Source organism: Centrocercus urophasianus, unplaced genomic scaffold (assembly GCF_019232065.1).
Source record: "Centrocercus urophasianus isolate 14NV4802_14NV808 unplaced genomic scaffold, USGS_Curo_1.0 seq_1176, whole genome shotgun sequence".
Classification (NCBI taxonomy): Eukaryota; Metazoa; Chordata; class Aves; order Galliformes; family Phasianidae; genus Centrocercus; species Centrocercus urophasianus.
The window spans coordinates 1-13,335 of NW_024884338.1; the positions used below are offsets into that span (position 1 = coordinate 1).

Here is a 13,335-nt window from a genome sequence, read left to right on the forward strand (position 1 = left end):
TTTGTAAGTGGAGTAGTGGGGATTTGGACTTGAAGCAGTGCCCACTGGGGGTGGTATTATGGGGGGCAACGATGGGGATTTGCAATTGCATTGGTAGGGATTGAGGCATATATGTGGGGGCACCCCAGTGAAGGTGCAGTTGTGAGGATTTGAGTATCAAATGGTGCTGAGTGGAGATGTGATGGCGTGGATTTGGGGGTGCAGCGGTGACGATTGGGAGATGCAGAAGCATTACTGTGGGGTTACGGTGCCAGCAACCTGGGGGCTGCGCTCCAGGGGATGGGAGGCTGCAGCGGTGGGGTTTTGGGGTTGCAATGTTTGCAGCACGGGATGCGGCTGCACCCTTTTGCCAGGGGGCTGCGTTGATGCCCACAGCCCTGCATTTCCCCCCCCTCCTCCCAGCACCCCTCCCTCATGCTGAGCCCCCCCTGCTCCATTATCAGCGCGGCGTGCCGGATCAGTGGGGCCATGTGACGCTGGCGGCAGCTGGTGGCCCCGTGGCAGCTTGTTTGCTGCAGGCGAGCAGCCCGGGCGCGCTCGCTTTGTTCCATAAGCTGCAGCCCCGCCGCCACGAGCTGCTTACTGGGGGCACACTGGGGTTGGTGGGGGGGGGAGGAAAAGGGGGGCTGCGCAGCCCGGTGCTGTGCCCACCCTGTGCCAACCCCTCAGTGCTGCTGACCCGCGCTGCTCTCGTTTGCAGGCATGAGCCATGAGTCGAAGTCGCCTTCCTTAGGAATGCTCTCCACCGCCACTCGCACCACCGCCACCGTCAGCCCCCTGACCCCCTCCCCTCTCAACGGCTCCATCGTCCCCAATGGCAGCCCGGCGGCCAGCAGCACTTTGTCCGTCCAGGCAGCGCCGTCCTCCAGCTTCGCCGCCGCCCTGCGCAAACTCGCCAAGCAAGCTGAGGAGCCCAGAGGTACATATGGGGCCGGGTGGGATGGGAACGGATGGAAACAACCCTTGGGTTGCCCCGGGATGCAGCAGCACCACCGCCACCCCTGTGTCCCCGTGGCACCGCGGGTGCCCCGAGCCGCAGGATGGTGTTTTCTCACTGATGTCTTTTCTCAATGCCGTGTCTCGAGGGGGCAGTTTAGAAATTCAATTCAGCTGGAGTAATCCAAATGCCATATCATTCGCTGTACCCCGAGAGAAAGTCTGGTGAGAGCGCAGCACGGAGCTTGTCCTCGCCCCCCTCCCTCCCCTTCTCCCTCCCCCTCTCCGAATCTCATTTTTCCGGAGGCTCCTTGGATGTGTTCTTTCTGCAGCCCTGCTACATAACAAACCCATGCTGCAGCCCTGCGCTGTAACCGGGAGCCCTGTGGCGTGGCGTAGGGCAGGGAGGGATGTGTGGTGCCCAGGGATGCAGGGTACCCCCACACCCTGCCACCCCACAGCACCCCACTCCTCTGCCATCCTGCCCTGGTGCTGCTGTGGGGCAGGGCTGCAGCTTTCAAGGGGGTTGTATGTGGGCTTTCAGAGCCGCTTTGCAAACACAAAGTGTTTCTCCCTGATATTTGCCCCACTGGCTGCTCCTTGTCGTAACCCAGTCCCTTGGCAAGAACCTTCTCACAAGCACTATTTGCAAGAGCCATGGCACAGCGCAGTGCAGGCAGCTCAGCCCATCCAAAGCAATATATTTTTGCTCAGTTCCTTGGGGTTTCCTTTGCCAGCTTGCCCTCTCCTCCCTCCTGCAGTGCTCTCCCTGTGTGCAGCCCTACCCAAATTCCTGCCCCAGCAATGCTGTCTCATGCTAAGCCGCCGCAATCCCTTTGGATTTCCTCTCCCTCTGCTGGGCTGTGTGTAACTGCTGCACAGTTTGCTCACAGAACCCATCCTCCTCCCCTCTCTGGCTACCCGAGTACCTCATCCCAGGGGTTCCCATGCTTGTGGGCTGCAGTGCTGTGTTGGGTGTTGCTCCATGCTGTGGTTTTCCTCCTGGAAAGCCAATCCTCATCCCATTTCCCTTCCCACGGAGCTGGGACGATGCTTGGCCATGGCACACTGTGGATGGGATGATGCCTTCAGAGGGCTTTTCTCTGTGGTGTTGTGGACCAGAGGTGGTTTGCATGCATGGATCAGCCCTGCAGCACGTGGGGACACAGGGATGCATAGAGATGCACAGGGACACGCTTCCATCCCGCTGTGGAAGGGGCCATGGATGGGGTCCTGCAGCACATCCCTCATTGCTTCAGGGCTGAGTCCATCCCTATAGGATGGAGCGAGTCACAAAGAACCCCAGAGCTCAGGGGCTGGCCGGGGCATCCAGGCTCACCCCTGCACAACTCTGCCTGCAGGGTAGATTTTTTTTCCCCCCTTTGCTTTCTTCTTTTTCCCTCCTCCTTCAGGGTCTCAGCTGTTAATTACATTTGCCTGTCAGCCCCAGCTGCTAATCTGCTATCGCTGAGCGGAAAGCAGGAGGTCAGAAAACAAAGGTGACACCATCACACTGTGCCTCTTGTCATCTCCAATCCAGATTAGTTTCATTGACTAACTCCTGGCTGAATACCGCCAGTTAATTATAACGATCACAAACCCTCCCGTTTAAAGCCACACAGTGAGAATTAAGGTTCTGAAGTAAGACTTTAGCTTCATTAATTGCCGGGCTCATTGTGATGGTATTGATTGTTAACGCTATCGCATGGTGAGTAATGGCTTCCCAGCTCAGAGGGGATTAGGCTGCTAATTGTTGTTGGCCTTGCGCTGACAAGATAGACTTCAGTGGGTGTCAAATCCGTATCGGTGCCTCCTTTGTGGCGGGCAGCCTTTCTCTCCCCCAGCCTCACCGCTCTTGAAATGAAAGCGATTCGGAGCAACTCGGGAATAATTAATAAGGTGGTGTGGCCAGAGTGCTGCTGCGCTCATCCTGCCTGCCTTGCTTGCATCCTTTGGGATGCAGCTGGGACATCCGTGCTCCCTCCGCGTCCCGGCGCTGGGCTGCGTGTGCTGAGGGCGTTTGGAAGTGGAGGGGGATGTGTGCAGGGTGAGGAGCTGCACTGCGTGTTGAGGGCAGCCAGCTCGTGTGCTCGCAGACAGTTTGCACACCCGAGGGAGGTGGCTGGCTCATGCAAGGCTACGGCATCCGTGCGTGGCCGGGCAGAGCTGCCACCTCCCAGGCAGCCTCACTATGGTGGCTTTGGGCACCCCAGGCTCTGGCCGGTGGCCAGTTTGGTGCATTTTGGCTCCTGCACCCGGAGCTGATCCTCGCCTGGGGATTTGTGTGCAGGCAATTTGCAGCCGAGCGCATGCTGGGCTCCTCCTGCCCCAGTTAGCGTGGAATTTGTATTGCTGCTCCAGCTCTGCTTTTCTCCACGCGTTGCACTCTCCGCCTTAATTCCATTTCAGAGGGTTTTATTTTTCCCTTGCAAATACAGCCAGCATCCCTGGGGTGGGTATAATTTCAAATACGGATGTATTATGCAAATGGAGCCAAAGCTTTGCCCAAGGGTTACCAGGAGCTGCTCACGCATCCTCACACCGGCGTCTGGGAGCAGCCCTGGCTGGCACTGCTTGGCACCGGAGCATGGGCTCAGCCCTGGGGGTGATGCTCACCCTTGGGGTCTGAGCTGGGTTATGGGGGCAGTGAGCTGGGTTTCCCTCTCCCTGTGGCTCAGCTGGGTTTGCAGAGAGATGGAAATGAGCCCCTGTATCCAAGCTGAGCCCGGGACTACAGAGGATGGGTCTCCGTGGACATAGGGATGGTTTCACCTGCTGCTGCCCCCCAGGCAAGGGGGAGGTGGTTGGCGCCTCTAACAGCTGCCTCTCTCCTGTTCTGTTTGTTTCCCAGGTTCCTCGATAAGCAGCGAGTCGTCGCCCGTCTCCTCACCAGCCACCAACCACAGCTCACCTGCCAGCACGCCCAAACGTGGCCCCATGGGCCCCATCATTGTGCCCCCAGGGGGACACAGCGTGCCCAGCACGCCGCCCGTCGTCACCATCGCCCCCACCAAGACGGTCAACGGGGTGTGGAGGAGCGAGGGCAGGCAGGTAAGGATGGGGAGCCCATCTCCAGAAGGGACACCAAGGCACTGAGCAGAGGGTGTGCGGCTGCCGTGTGCTGTGCTGATAGTGTGAGGGCCGTTTGCTTGTGCCAAGCGTGATAAAAGTGCTGGGAGCTGCTCCCCATCGTGGTGCTGCCCGGCACTGTGCTCCTTTTGTCCCCTCTGCCACATCCCCAGGCTGCCATCCGGAGAGAAGTGGGGAGGTGGTGGATGGTGGCGGGCCCCCCCCCCCAGGAGAGACGACGCACCGGCTAATTAAGAAGCATCGTTAGTTCTTCTCCTCTCCTCTTGCATGTTGCAAGCAGATTCCCGGGGGGATTATGCCACTTGGAAGGACTAATTAAACCACAAAGCGGAGAAGCGAGGGAAGGGATGAGAAACACTGGATGTGGGGAGGAACAAAACCAAACCCCTGGGTACATGGAGGGGCTCAGGGTAACCGGGTGCTGCCCACCCCACCAAGCCCCCCTGCACGCCGTCCTGCTGCTCCTCGGTGACCCCAGTGGAATATAGGTTAACTGAGCGTGCTTTATTGTCTGGCAGAGCTGTGCTTGCAGCGTGACGCCTGGAGCTGGGGGAGGTAATTAGAGCGCAGCCTCACACGCACTGTGCTCAGCACAGGCTGCGGGGGGACGGCCTTTGTGCCGCCTGCGGTGACCTTGGGACCGTCCCCGATGGCTGGCTGGGGTCCTGCAGCCTGCCCTGGGGTCCTGCAGCCTGCACTGCCGTGCCTTTGATTGGAGGAATAGCCTGGTTCCTGCTGCTAGGGCTCATCCTTCCATCGCTGGCTCAGCCCCTGTAATGGGGACGGTGCTGCCAGGTGACCCCAGGGTGCCCCCCGAGCTGAGGTCAGTGCGTGTGACCTTCATCCTGGTTGGGAATTCACCGCCTGACTGATGAGGCAGTGGGATGGGGTGCTGCCATTGGCTCCCCCCGGGGCTGGCCCTGCGTTTTATGGCTGTTATCAAAGGGCCTCTGCCGGATTTACACCGGCTGTGCTGCTCCGGGCGCCGTTGGTGTCTGCATCCTCCGAGTGATTAATGGCTCTGGAGAACAAAGCTGCCTGTAAATCTGCAGGCAGGTACAGCACGTCCTGCTGTCGGCCCATCCCCAGCATCAGCACCCCCTTCTCCAGCTGGGTGACCCCTATGCAGCCTCTCAGCCCCATGCTTTAACAGTGTGGATGTGGGGATGCTCTCCACCATGCCCTAACAGCTAGCTCTTCTTTTCTACCCCTCTGCCTTCCAGCAAGAAGCAGGGTCACGAGGCAGCAGCAGCAGCAGCCGTGAGCGGCTCATCTCTGAGCCCCCTCTGACACAGGAGAAAGCGGGGGGTCCCACGGTCCCAACGCACCTCCTGGGCACTCCATACTCCTTTGGGCTGCCCCCCAGCTCTGTGGTCCAGGACTCCCGCTTCCCACCTCTCAAGTGAGTCGGTGTCAGGGGGAGATGTGGAATGTGGGGTGGAGCAGGGATGTGGGTATGCGAGGGGTGGGATGCAGGGATGATGCCGGGTGTGGGATTTGGGAGGATGCGGGATGATAAGGGATGCAGGGTGTGGGATAGGGGATGTAAGATGTGGTATATAGAGTGTGGGGTGCAGGGTGGTGGGGGGTGTGGAATGCAGCATGCAAGATGGGCAGGGATGTGGGAAGATGCAGACCACAAGCCCCTCTCAGGTGGGGGTGACACCCCCCTGATGCTCACTGTCCCCTTTCCCCACCAGCCTGCAGCGTCCTGTGCACCACGTGGTGCCACCCAGCGCTGTCACTGAGGATTACCTGCGCAGCTTTCGGCCCTACCACACAGCTGAGGACCTCCGCATGTCCTCACTGCCACCTCTTGGCTTGGACCCGGCTGCGGCTGCTGCGTATTACCACCCCAGCTACCTGACACACCACCCCTTCCCTCACCCTGCCTTCAGGTGAGCACTCACCCTTACCGGCAGGGATGCTACTGGGAGGAGGGGGGATGACCCCAAGGGGACGTGCTGCGAGCTGCAACAACCCTCCAGGATAGGATTTCTCCCTTCTTGGGGTTTTGCACCTCGCTGAGCACCTCTGTCTCCCCAGGATGGACGACTCCTACTGCCTCTCAGCACTGCGGTCCCCCTTCTACCCACTGCCGGCCCCAGGCTCGCTGCCCCCCCTGCACCCCTCTGCCATGCACCTGCACCTGTCAGGTGTGAGGTACCCTGCCGAGCTCTCGCACTCCTCGCTCTCCGCACTGCAATCGGAGCGCATCTCCAGCCTGGCTGCTGAGAGGTGAGTGATTGTGGGGTGGAGATGGGGGGGGGGGGGGGGGCAGGGGTGTCTATGGGTCTATGGGAGGCTAACGGGCACCTGATGGGGGGTGTTTTTCTTTTGGTTCTTTTTCGCAGGTTGCAAATGGATGAGGAGCTGCGGCAGAGGGAAAGGGAACGCGAGAGGGAACGGGAGAAGGAACGGGAGAGGGAAGCGGACCGGGAGAGGGAGAAGGAACGGGAGCGTGAGAAGGAGCTGGAGAGGGAGCGTGAGAAGGAGCGGGAGCTGGAGAGGCAGCGGGAGCGTGCCAGGGAGAAGGAGCTGAGCATGGTGAAAGCCATGGAGAGCCCCTTCCTGCCTGTGGCCGAGCTCCATGCTCTGCGGGGGCACCCGGCTGAAGAGCGCAGCAAGCTGCCGGAGCCCGGCAGAGCAGGTAACAACCCTGTGGGTGGCACTGGGGGCTGGTCCCCGTTCCTCTCCAGATGGTAAAGATGGGCCAGCACTGAGGGGGTCGGGTCCCAAAGCCCAGCTCTCTGGCTGCCAGCTCGCAGTGCCAGGAGCCCAGCTGTTGCGGTGCGCTCAGCGGTGCTGCTGCGGGACTCTTGGAGAGGCGTTTGTGCCATCTGACTTCAGCCCGGCACGCCGAGCAGCTGGGCTGGCAGCAGGCAGGGGGAGCAGGAGCTGCAGGCCGCCATCCCGCGGGGATGCTGGGCGGCCCTCTTCCACGCACAGGCAGGGTTCAGCGTGCACCCCACCAATCCTCCGTCTCCCCTTTTTTGTTCTGTTCCCCAGAGAAACTGAAGGACTCGGTGCTGCCCACGCCGAAGCCCCTCCAGCACCCTCTGCACCCACCACCCACCTCGCACCACCCCGTGCCCAGCCTCATCCCCAACCACAACGTCTTCCCCCTGCCCGGCAGCAGCGCGGCCACGGCGTTGCTCATCCACCGCACCAACGAGGAGGAGAAGTGGCTGGCCCGGCAGCGCCGCCTGCGCCAGGAGAAGGAGGACCGCCAGTCCCAGGTGTCAGAGTTTCGCCAGCAGGTGCTGGAGCAGCACCTCGACATGGGGCGAACCCCGAGCCAGCCTGAGCCCGAGCACCGGCCTGACAACCCCAGGTAGTAGGGCTGCACGCCCCGGGTGGCTTTTGCTTCTCTGCCAGGATGTGGGATGCCCCTTTCCATGCTCCCTGTGCCAATCTTCCTGAAGGCTTTGTAAGATTTTTTTTATCCCATCTTGCTGCCATTTTTGCCACCCTGTGAGCTGGCTCTTAGCAGGACCAGCCCCCCGTTGGTGGGGCGCGGGGGCAGCCTTCATGCTTTCCCCCCCCTCCCCCCTGCACCAGGCGAGCTGTGTGTCCGGTGCCAGCAGGTCCCCGCCGTGCTGTGCCAGCCAGGCCGGCTGTGCTGGCAGCACTGTGTGGTGCCACTGCCTGACATCTGCGCGGCAGCAGGCGGTGAGCCCGGGAGGTGGCCGAGGGCCAGCAGTGAGCAGCCAGGTGCTGCCGAGGCGACGGCACCGCTAATTGCAGCTTCCCCTTGCTCAGCCTGAAAGCTGTTGTGATAGAGGGATGCGCAGTGGGATGAGGGGGGCACCCCGTGCCCACAGCCCTGCATTGACGCGGGTTTTCTCGCTCTGGTGGTGTGGGCTTATCCAGTCGGCTCTGCTGCCGGCTCCCATTGTTATTTTTGGATATCAAGGGGATTAGTGCAGCTAATCGAGTATAACAAGGAGCGGATTGCGGGGCGGCACAATGGCAAGTGCCTGCTGCAGCCGCCCGCCCCCATCCGTGCATCCCTCCCCAGAGCAGGGAAGAGACATCAAGGTCACCCTGAGCACAGCAGCAAGTAGGAGGGGGGGGAGAAAGGGGGGTGTTCTTACAGCCTCATCTTCCTCCTATCCCATTTCCATCTTCTTCTCATCCCTATCCTCATCTCATTCTTATCCTGGTCCCTCACACAGCATCCTGCCTTCGCCCCACGTAAGCTCCGCTAAAGACCCCCAGATGGTGGGGAGGGGCAGGGACCCCACTCTCCACCGGGGCAGGTGATGCCCTCAGCCAGCAGTGCTGGTGCCTGCAGAAGCTCTCTGTGGCACGGTGGCAGCTGCCACCCGGCTGGCAGCACTGAGCCCTCGCTGCTCTGCTGCGCAGAGGTCTGGAGCGCTCGAGTGGAAAAGCGTTAAACGCTCCTCTTCGGCACATGAAATATTTATCCTGCTAACAGGTTTGCTCCTTCCCTGGGTGTTTAGGGAAGGTTTCACTGCAGCATCACTCTTTGTACGCTGAGTGCCTGTGCCATCCCAGTCGTGCAGAGTGGTCCCTTGTCCTGTGTCCCATTCCCAACCCTCCTCTGTGCACCCAGCAGATCATTCCTCCCCAAATCCAGCCTGCACAGAGGGTTTGCTTCTCCTCTCCATCCCTCCCTCTCATCTCCTTCCTGCAGGTCGGGACCAAGCCGCCATGAGCCGAGCATCCGTGAGCCAGGACAGCACTTCGGTGGTCCGCCGCCACTCATCTCCCCCAAACCCCAGCACCACCCCATCACCACATCCCTCTGGAACCCTGTCTCCCTGATGGAGAGCCCCTCGGAGCCCCCCCGGCGCCTCCCTGAGCCTCACGTCCTCCACGGCCACCCGGCCCCCTTTGAACCCAGCCGGCAGGGCATCCCGCTGGTGAAGGTGGAGAGAGTCTTCTGCCCCGAGAAGCTGGAAGACAGTGCCAGGAAAAGGGATGCGCTGGAGAAATACCCCCTGCCACGAGAGCCCAGCGCTGCGGAGCACACAGGCTTCACCCACACACCATTCCTAGCCGAGCTGGAGAAATCCACGCAAAGCATCCTGAGCCAGCAGAGACCCCCAGCCACCCCTTTTGGGGAGGTGACCAAGCCCAGCTCACCCTACAGACCCCCCCAGCCCCGCGCACAGGACCCCATGTACATCTATGATGAGTTTGTGCAGCAGCACCGCAGGCTGGTCAGCAAGCTGGACCTGGAGGAGCGCCGGCGACGGGAAGCCCGGGAGAAAGGTGAGGAGGGGGCTTGCCCCCCCCCCCCCCCCAGGGACCAGGGCCCCAGTGGGGGCAGCCAGGAGGGGGTTCCCCTGTGATGCTGTCAGCCCAGCCTGCAGGCATTCGATGCAAATGTTCCCAAAAGCCAAATCAGAGCAGCTTGGTAAATCCTCCGCTCTAGACATGCCCAATTAATAAATGATGAACTGAGGCTAATAAGCTGGTTTTAAATATTAATAGGGCTGTGCGAACGGGGATGTGAACAGCAGCGAGGAGGAGATGGAGCGGGGTGTGGGGGCAGCACTGCCATCTCCCCCTTGTGCCCCGTTAACCTGCTGAGCCTGGTGCCCCCTGTCAAGGCAGACAGTGTGTCCCCTGTGTCCCTGGTACGAGGTGCTCCTGGGGTGTTTCCTTCCCTGGTGCCCCAGCAGCAAGGGGAGAGTCAGCCCTCCCACTACAAGCAGCCAACAGAGATGTAATTCCTCCAGTCCCTCCTGCAAACCATCCCAAAACAGAGCTGAGCTGGGATGCTGCGGTGAGCATCCCTACCCAGCAGGATCCCAGCCATTCCTGGGGGTCCCAGCAGGTTCCCAGGGCCCCAGCAGTATATGGGGGTCCCAGCATGCCCCCCGCAGGCTGACTATCAGCCTCTCCCCGTCCCCAGGTTACTACTACGACCTGGATGACTCCTGTGATGACAGTGACGAGGAGGAGGTGCGGGCACATCTCCGATGCGTGGCCGAGCAGCCCCCGCTGAAGCTGGACACATCCTCTGAGGTATGGGCACAGCACTCAGCTGGCTGTGGGGCAGAGTTGGAATTGGGGATGGGATGGAAATGGGGATGGGGGTGGGATGGAGATAAAGATGGGGATGGAGATGGGAGTGAAGGGTGGGGACAGGTGCTGTGCTGCTCCGGGGCTGAGCCAGCTCTGTTCTCCCCCTCGGGCCCCAGAAGCTGGAGTTCCTGCAGCTCTTCGGCCTCACCACGCAGCAGCAGAAGGAGGAATTACTGAGCCAGAAGCGGCGCAAGCGCCGGCGGATGCTGCGGGAGCGCAGCCCCTCACCACCCACGGTGCAGAACAAGCGCCGCACGCCCTCCCCGCGCCTCCCCCTCTCCACCCGCTACAGCCCCGACGAGATGAACAACAGCCCCAACTTCGAGGAGAAGAAACGCTTCCTCACCATCTTCAACCTCACGCACATCAGCGCTGAAAAGAGGAAAGGTAACGCCATGCCCCGTGCTGGGGTGGGGGTCCCTGTCCCCATACTGCGGGGCTGCCTGGTGCCGCAAGCACACCCTGCTGAGCAGAGGCTACACTAAACCTCAGCTTCCCATGCGGCAGACAAGGAGAAGCTGGTGGAGATGCTGCAGGCCATGAAGCAGAAGCCAACGCCGGCCGCCGTGGTGGTGAAGAGCTCTCCAAGGGACAGCCCCAGCGGCCCCGCTGCCGGTAAGCTTCTCCACTCCTCCTTCCCCCTCACTTCCAGTGGCCGATGGGGCACCGCTGTGCCGACACCGCTGCTCCTCTGCCCCAAGAGCCACCGCTGCTGCTGGACCCAGATAAGCCCGTTGGCATCGTAGCCTCAGTGCCTGAGGTGCAGAAGCCACCAGAGCCGGGCAGAGTGGAGCCTTTGAGAACTGCAGAGCTGCCCAGGGTGAAGGAGCCGGCTGAGAAGCCTCGGCTGAGCGACGGGCACTCGGGGAAGAAGGCACTGAGCATCCTCAGCTATGTCAGGGGCCCTCTGCCCAAGGACGTCCCTGTGCCGCTGTCCCACAGCATGAATGGCAAAAGCAAGCCTTGGGAGCCCTTTATTGCTGAGGAGTTTGCCCACCAGTTCCACGAGTCCGTGCTGCAGTCCACGCAGAAGGCGTTGCAGAAGCACAAAGGTACCGTGCTGGGGCAGCAACCTCACGGGGGCACGGGCAGGAGAGCTGTGGGTTGGCACTATGGGAAAATGCACTTGTAACCCCATTCCCAGAGCGTCCCTGGGAAAGATGGTGGAGGGGTTTTCTTTAAAAAAAAAAAAAAAAAAAAAAAATAATGCTGGGAAAACACAGCTGGGTTGTAGCAAAACTCATCCATTTCAACGCATGGGGCTGAGAAAAATGAAGCCAGCAGGGAAAGGGCTGACGCTGTGTGCCTGCAGGGGGGACGGCGGAGCAGAACCACAAGCTGGACGCCTCCATCCACTACAACATCCCTGAGCTTCAGGCCTCCAGCCGCCCGCCTGCCCCACATAATGGCATGGCCGAGGGGCACCGGGCGCTCGCCCCACCGCTGCCACGGGACCGCCGTGACTCAGCCTCTGAGGATGAGGAGGAGGAAGACGAGGAGGAGGATGAGGAGGAGTGCCCCAGGCCCAAGTGGCAAGGGATCGAGGCAATTTTTGAAGCTTACCAGGAACATATAGAAGGTAGAGACTGGGGACTGGGGCCTGGCTTGGTTAGCCATGGGGTCACGTCACCAAGCATCACCTTACGCCCTGCTGCCCCCAGGCCCGCCACCCAGACCTTTTCCATCCAGCTGGTGAAGGGCTGCGTTGTCCTGGGAGCTGGCAGGGAGCGAGGGCTTTCAGGTGCTCACCCCAATCCCTGTACCTTGCAGAACAAAACCTGGAGCGCCAAGTGCTGCAGACACAGTGCCGGCGGCTGGAGGCCCAGCACTACAGCCTGAGCCTGACGGCAGAGCAGCTTTCGCACAGCATGGCGGTGAGTGGGGCTTCTATGGGGGGCACCTGGCCTCTGCAGGGCATCCAGGCCTGCTGGGGGGCAGGGGGGGGGGGGTCTCCATTATCCTGCAGTGCCCTGAATCCTCCTGCAATGTCCCCATCCTCTCCAGTGCCCAATCCTCCTGCAGTGTCCCCATCTTCCTGTGCTTTCCCTGCTGTCCTCTAAGTTCCTCATCCTCTTGCAGTGGCCCCGTTCCCTTCAATCCCCCTGTCCTCCTGCAACACCCCAATTCCCTTCAATACCTTCTCTGGTGTCCCTGTATTCCTGCAGTGTTCCCACTGTCCTCCAACATCCCCCCCCATCTTCCTGGGGTATTCCCAAATCTTCCTGCAGTACCCCCACCTTCTGCAACGTCCCCATCCCCTACAATGTCCTCATCATCCTCTGATGTCCCCATCTTGCTGTAGTGTCCCCATCCTCCTACAATATCCCCACCCAATACAGTGCCCAATCCTCCTACCATCTCCCCATTGTACTCTAAGGTCCCCATTCTCCTGTAGTTCCCCATTCTCCTGCAATGCCCCCATTCCCTTCAGTCCCCCAATTCTCTTCAATCCCCCCCATCCTCTTCCAACATCCCCACTGTTCTCCAACCTCCCCTTATCCTCCACAGTTGCCCTATCACCCTGCAGTGTCCCCATGCTCCTGCAGGGTCCCCATTGTCCCTATCCTCCTGCAATCCCCCCCATTTCCCTCTGAGGTCCCCACTTTCCTGCAGTGCCCCATTCCCTTCAGTCCCCCCCCCCCATCTTTCTCCAACATCCTGATGTTCGTGCATTCTCCCCACGGTCCTCTAAGGTCCCCATCCTCCTACAGCATCCCCAAATGCTACTGCAGCTCCCCATCCTCCTGCCATCTCCCCAAGGTCCTCCAAGGTCCCCCATCCTCCTGCAGTGTCCCCATTCCGCTCAGTATCCCCACATCTTCCTCCAGTGTCCCCACTGTCCTCCAGCCTCCCCACACTCCTGCAGGTCCCTGCTGTTCCCTGCACTGTCCACCCCCTGCACTCCCTGTCTGCTGCCCTGACGCTGCCCTTCTGCTGCCTCCCTGCAGGAATTAAGGACCCAGAAGCAGAAGATTGTCTCAGAACGAGAGAGACTGCAAGCAGAGCTGGATCACCTGCGGAAGTGCCTTGCCTTGCCTGCAATGCAGTGGTCTAGGGGTTATTTCAAGGGGTATCCCAGGTGACCCTCCTTGGGCTAGGCCGAACATATAGTCTAGAAATAATAATCTATTTTATTACCTTGAATATTTAATATTTTTCACTGGGAGGTTTGAAGCTAAAAAAAAAAAAATAAAAATAAAAATAATAATAAATAAAATAATAATAATAATAATTAAAAAAAAAAAAAAA

General features: G+C 60.2%; 1 protein-coding gene across 2 annotated transcripts; it reads left to right on the top strand.

Annotated features, from left to right (window-relative positions):
- The first annotated feature begins 702 nt into the window (after positions 1-702).
- On the top strand, positions 703-13,293 carry GSE1 (Gse1 coiled-coil protein). 2 transcript variants are annotated; one of them, XM_042809369.1, is made up of 15 exons: positions 703-919; positions 3,788-3,987; positions 5,250-5,428; positions 5,727-5,924; positions 6,073-6,264; positions 6,381-6,676; positions 7,036-7,360; positions 8,687-9,267; positions 9,914-10,026; positions 10,203-10,473; positions 10,579-10,701; positions 10,788-11,138; positions 11,399-11,665; positions 11,857-11,960; positions 13,035-13,293. In XM_042809369.1, the coding sequence occupies exons 1-15, from the start codon at positions 703-705 to the stop codon at positions 13,167-13,169; spliced, it is 3,552 nt and encodes a 1,183-aa protein (XP_042665303.1). In that variant the 3' UTR covers positions 13,170-13,293. The 2 variants fall into 2 exon arrangements, with proteins under 2 accessions (XP_042665303.1, XP_042665304.1); XM_042809370.1 differs by having other exon boundaries at positions 10,594-10,701.
- The last annotated feature ends 42 nt before the right edge of the window (positions 13,294-13,335 follow it).

Bases quoted from the DNA above. Each gene is read 5' to 3' on its own strand.
- GSE1 (XM_042809369.1), top strand. From the start codon at position 703: ATGAGCCATGAGTCGAAGTCGCCTTCCTTAGGAATGCTCTCCACCGCC. The intron at 920-3,787 runs GTACATATGGGG...TTTGTTTCCCAG, and splicing joins GCAAGCTGAGGAGCCCAGAG to GTTCCTCGATAAGCAGCGAG. The intron at 11,139-11,398 runs GTACCGTGCTGG...GTGTGCCTGCAG, and splicing joins GGCGTTGCAGAAGCACAAAG to GGGGGACGGCGGAGCAGAAC.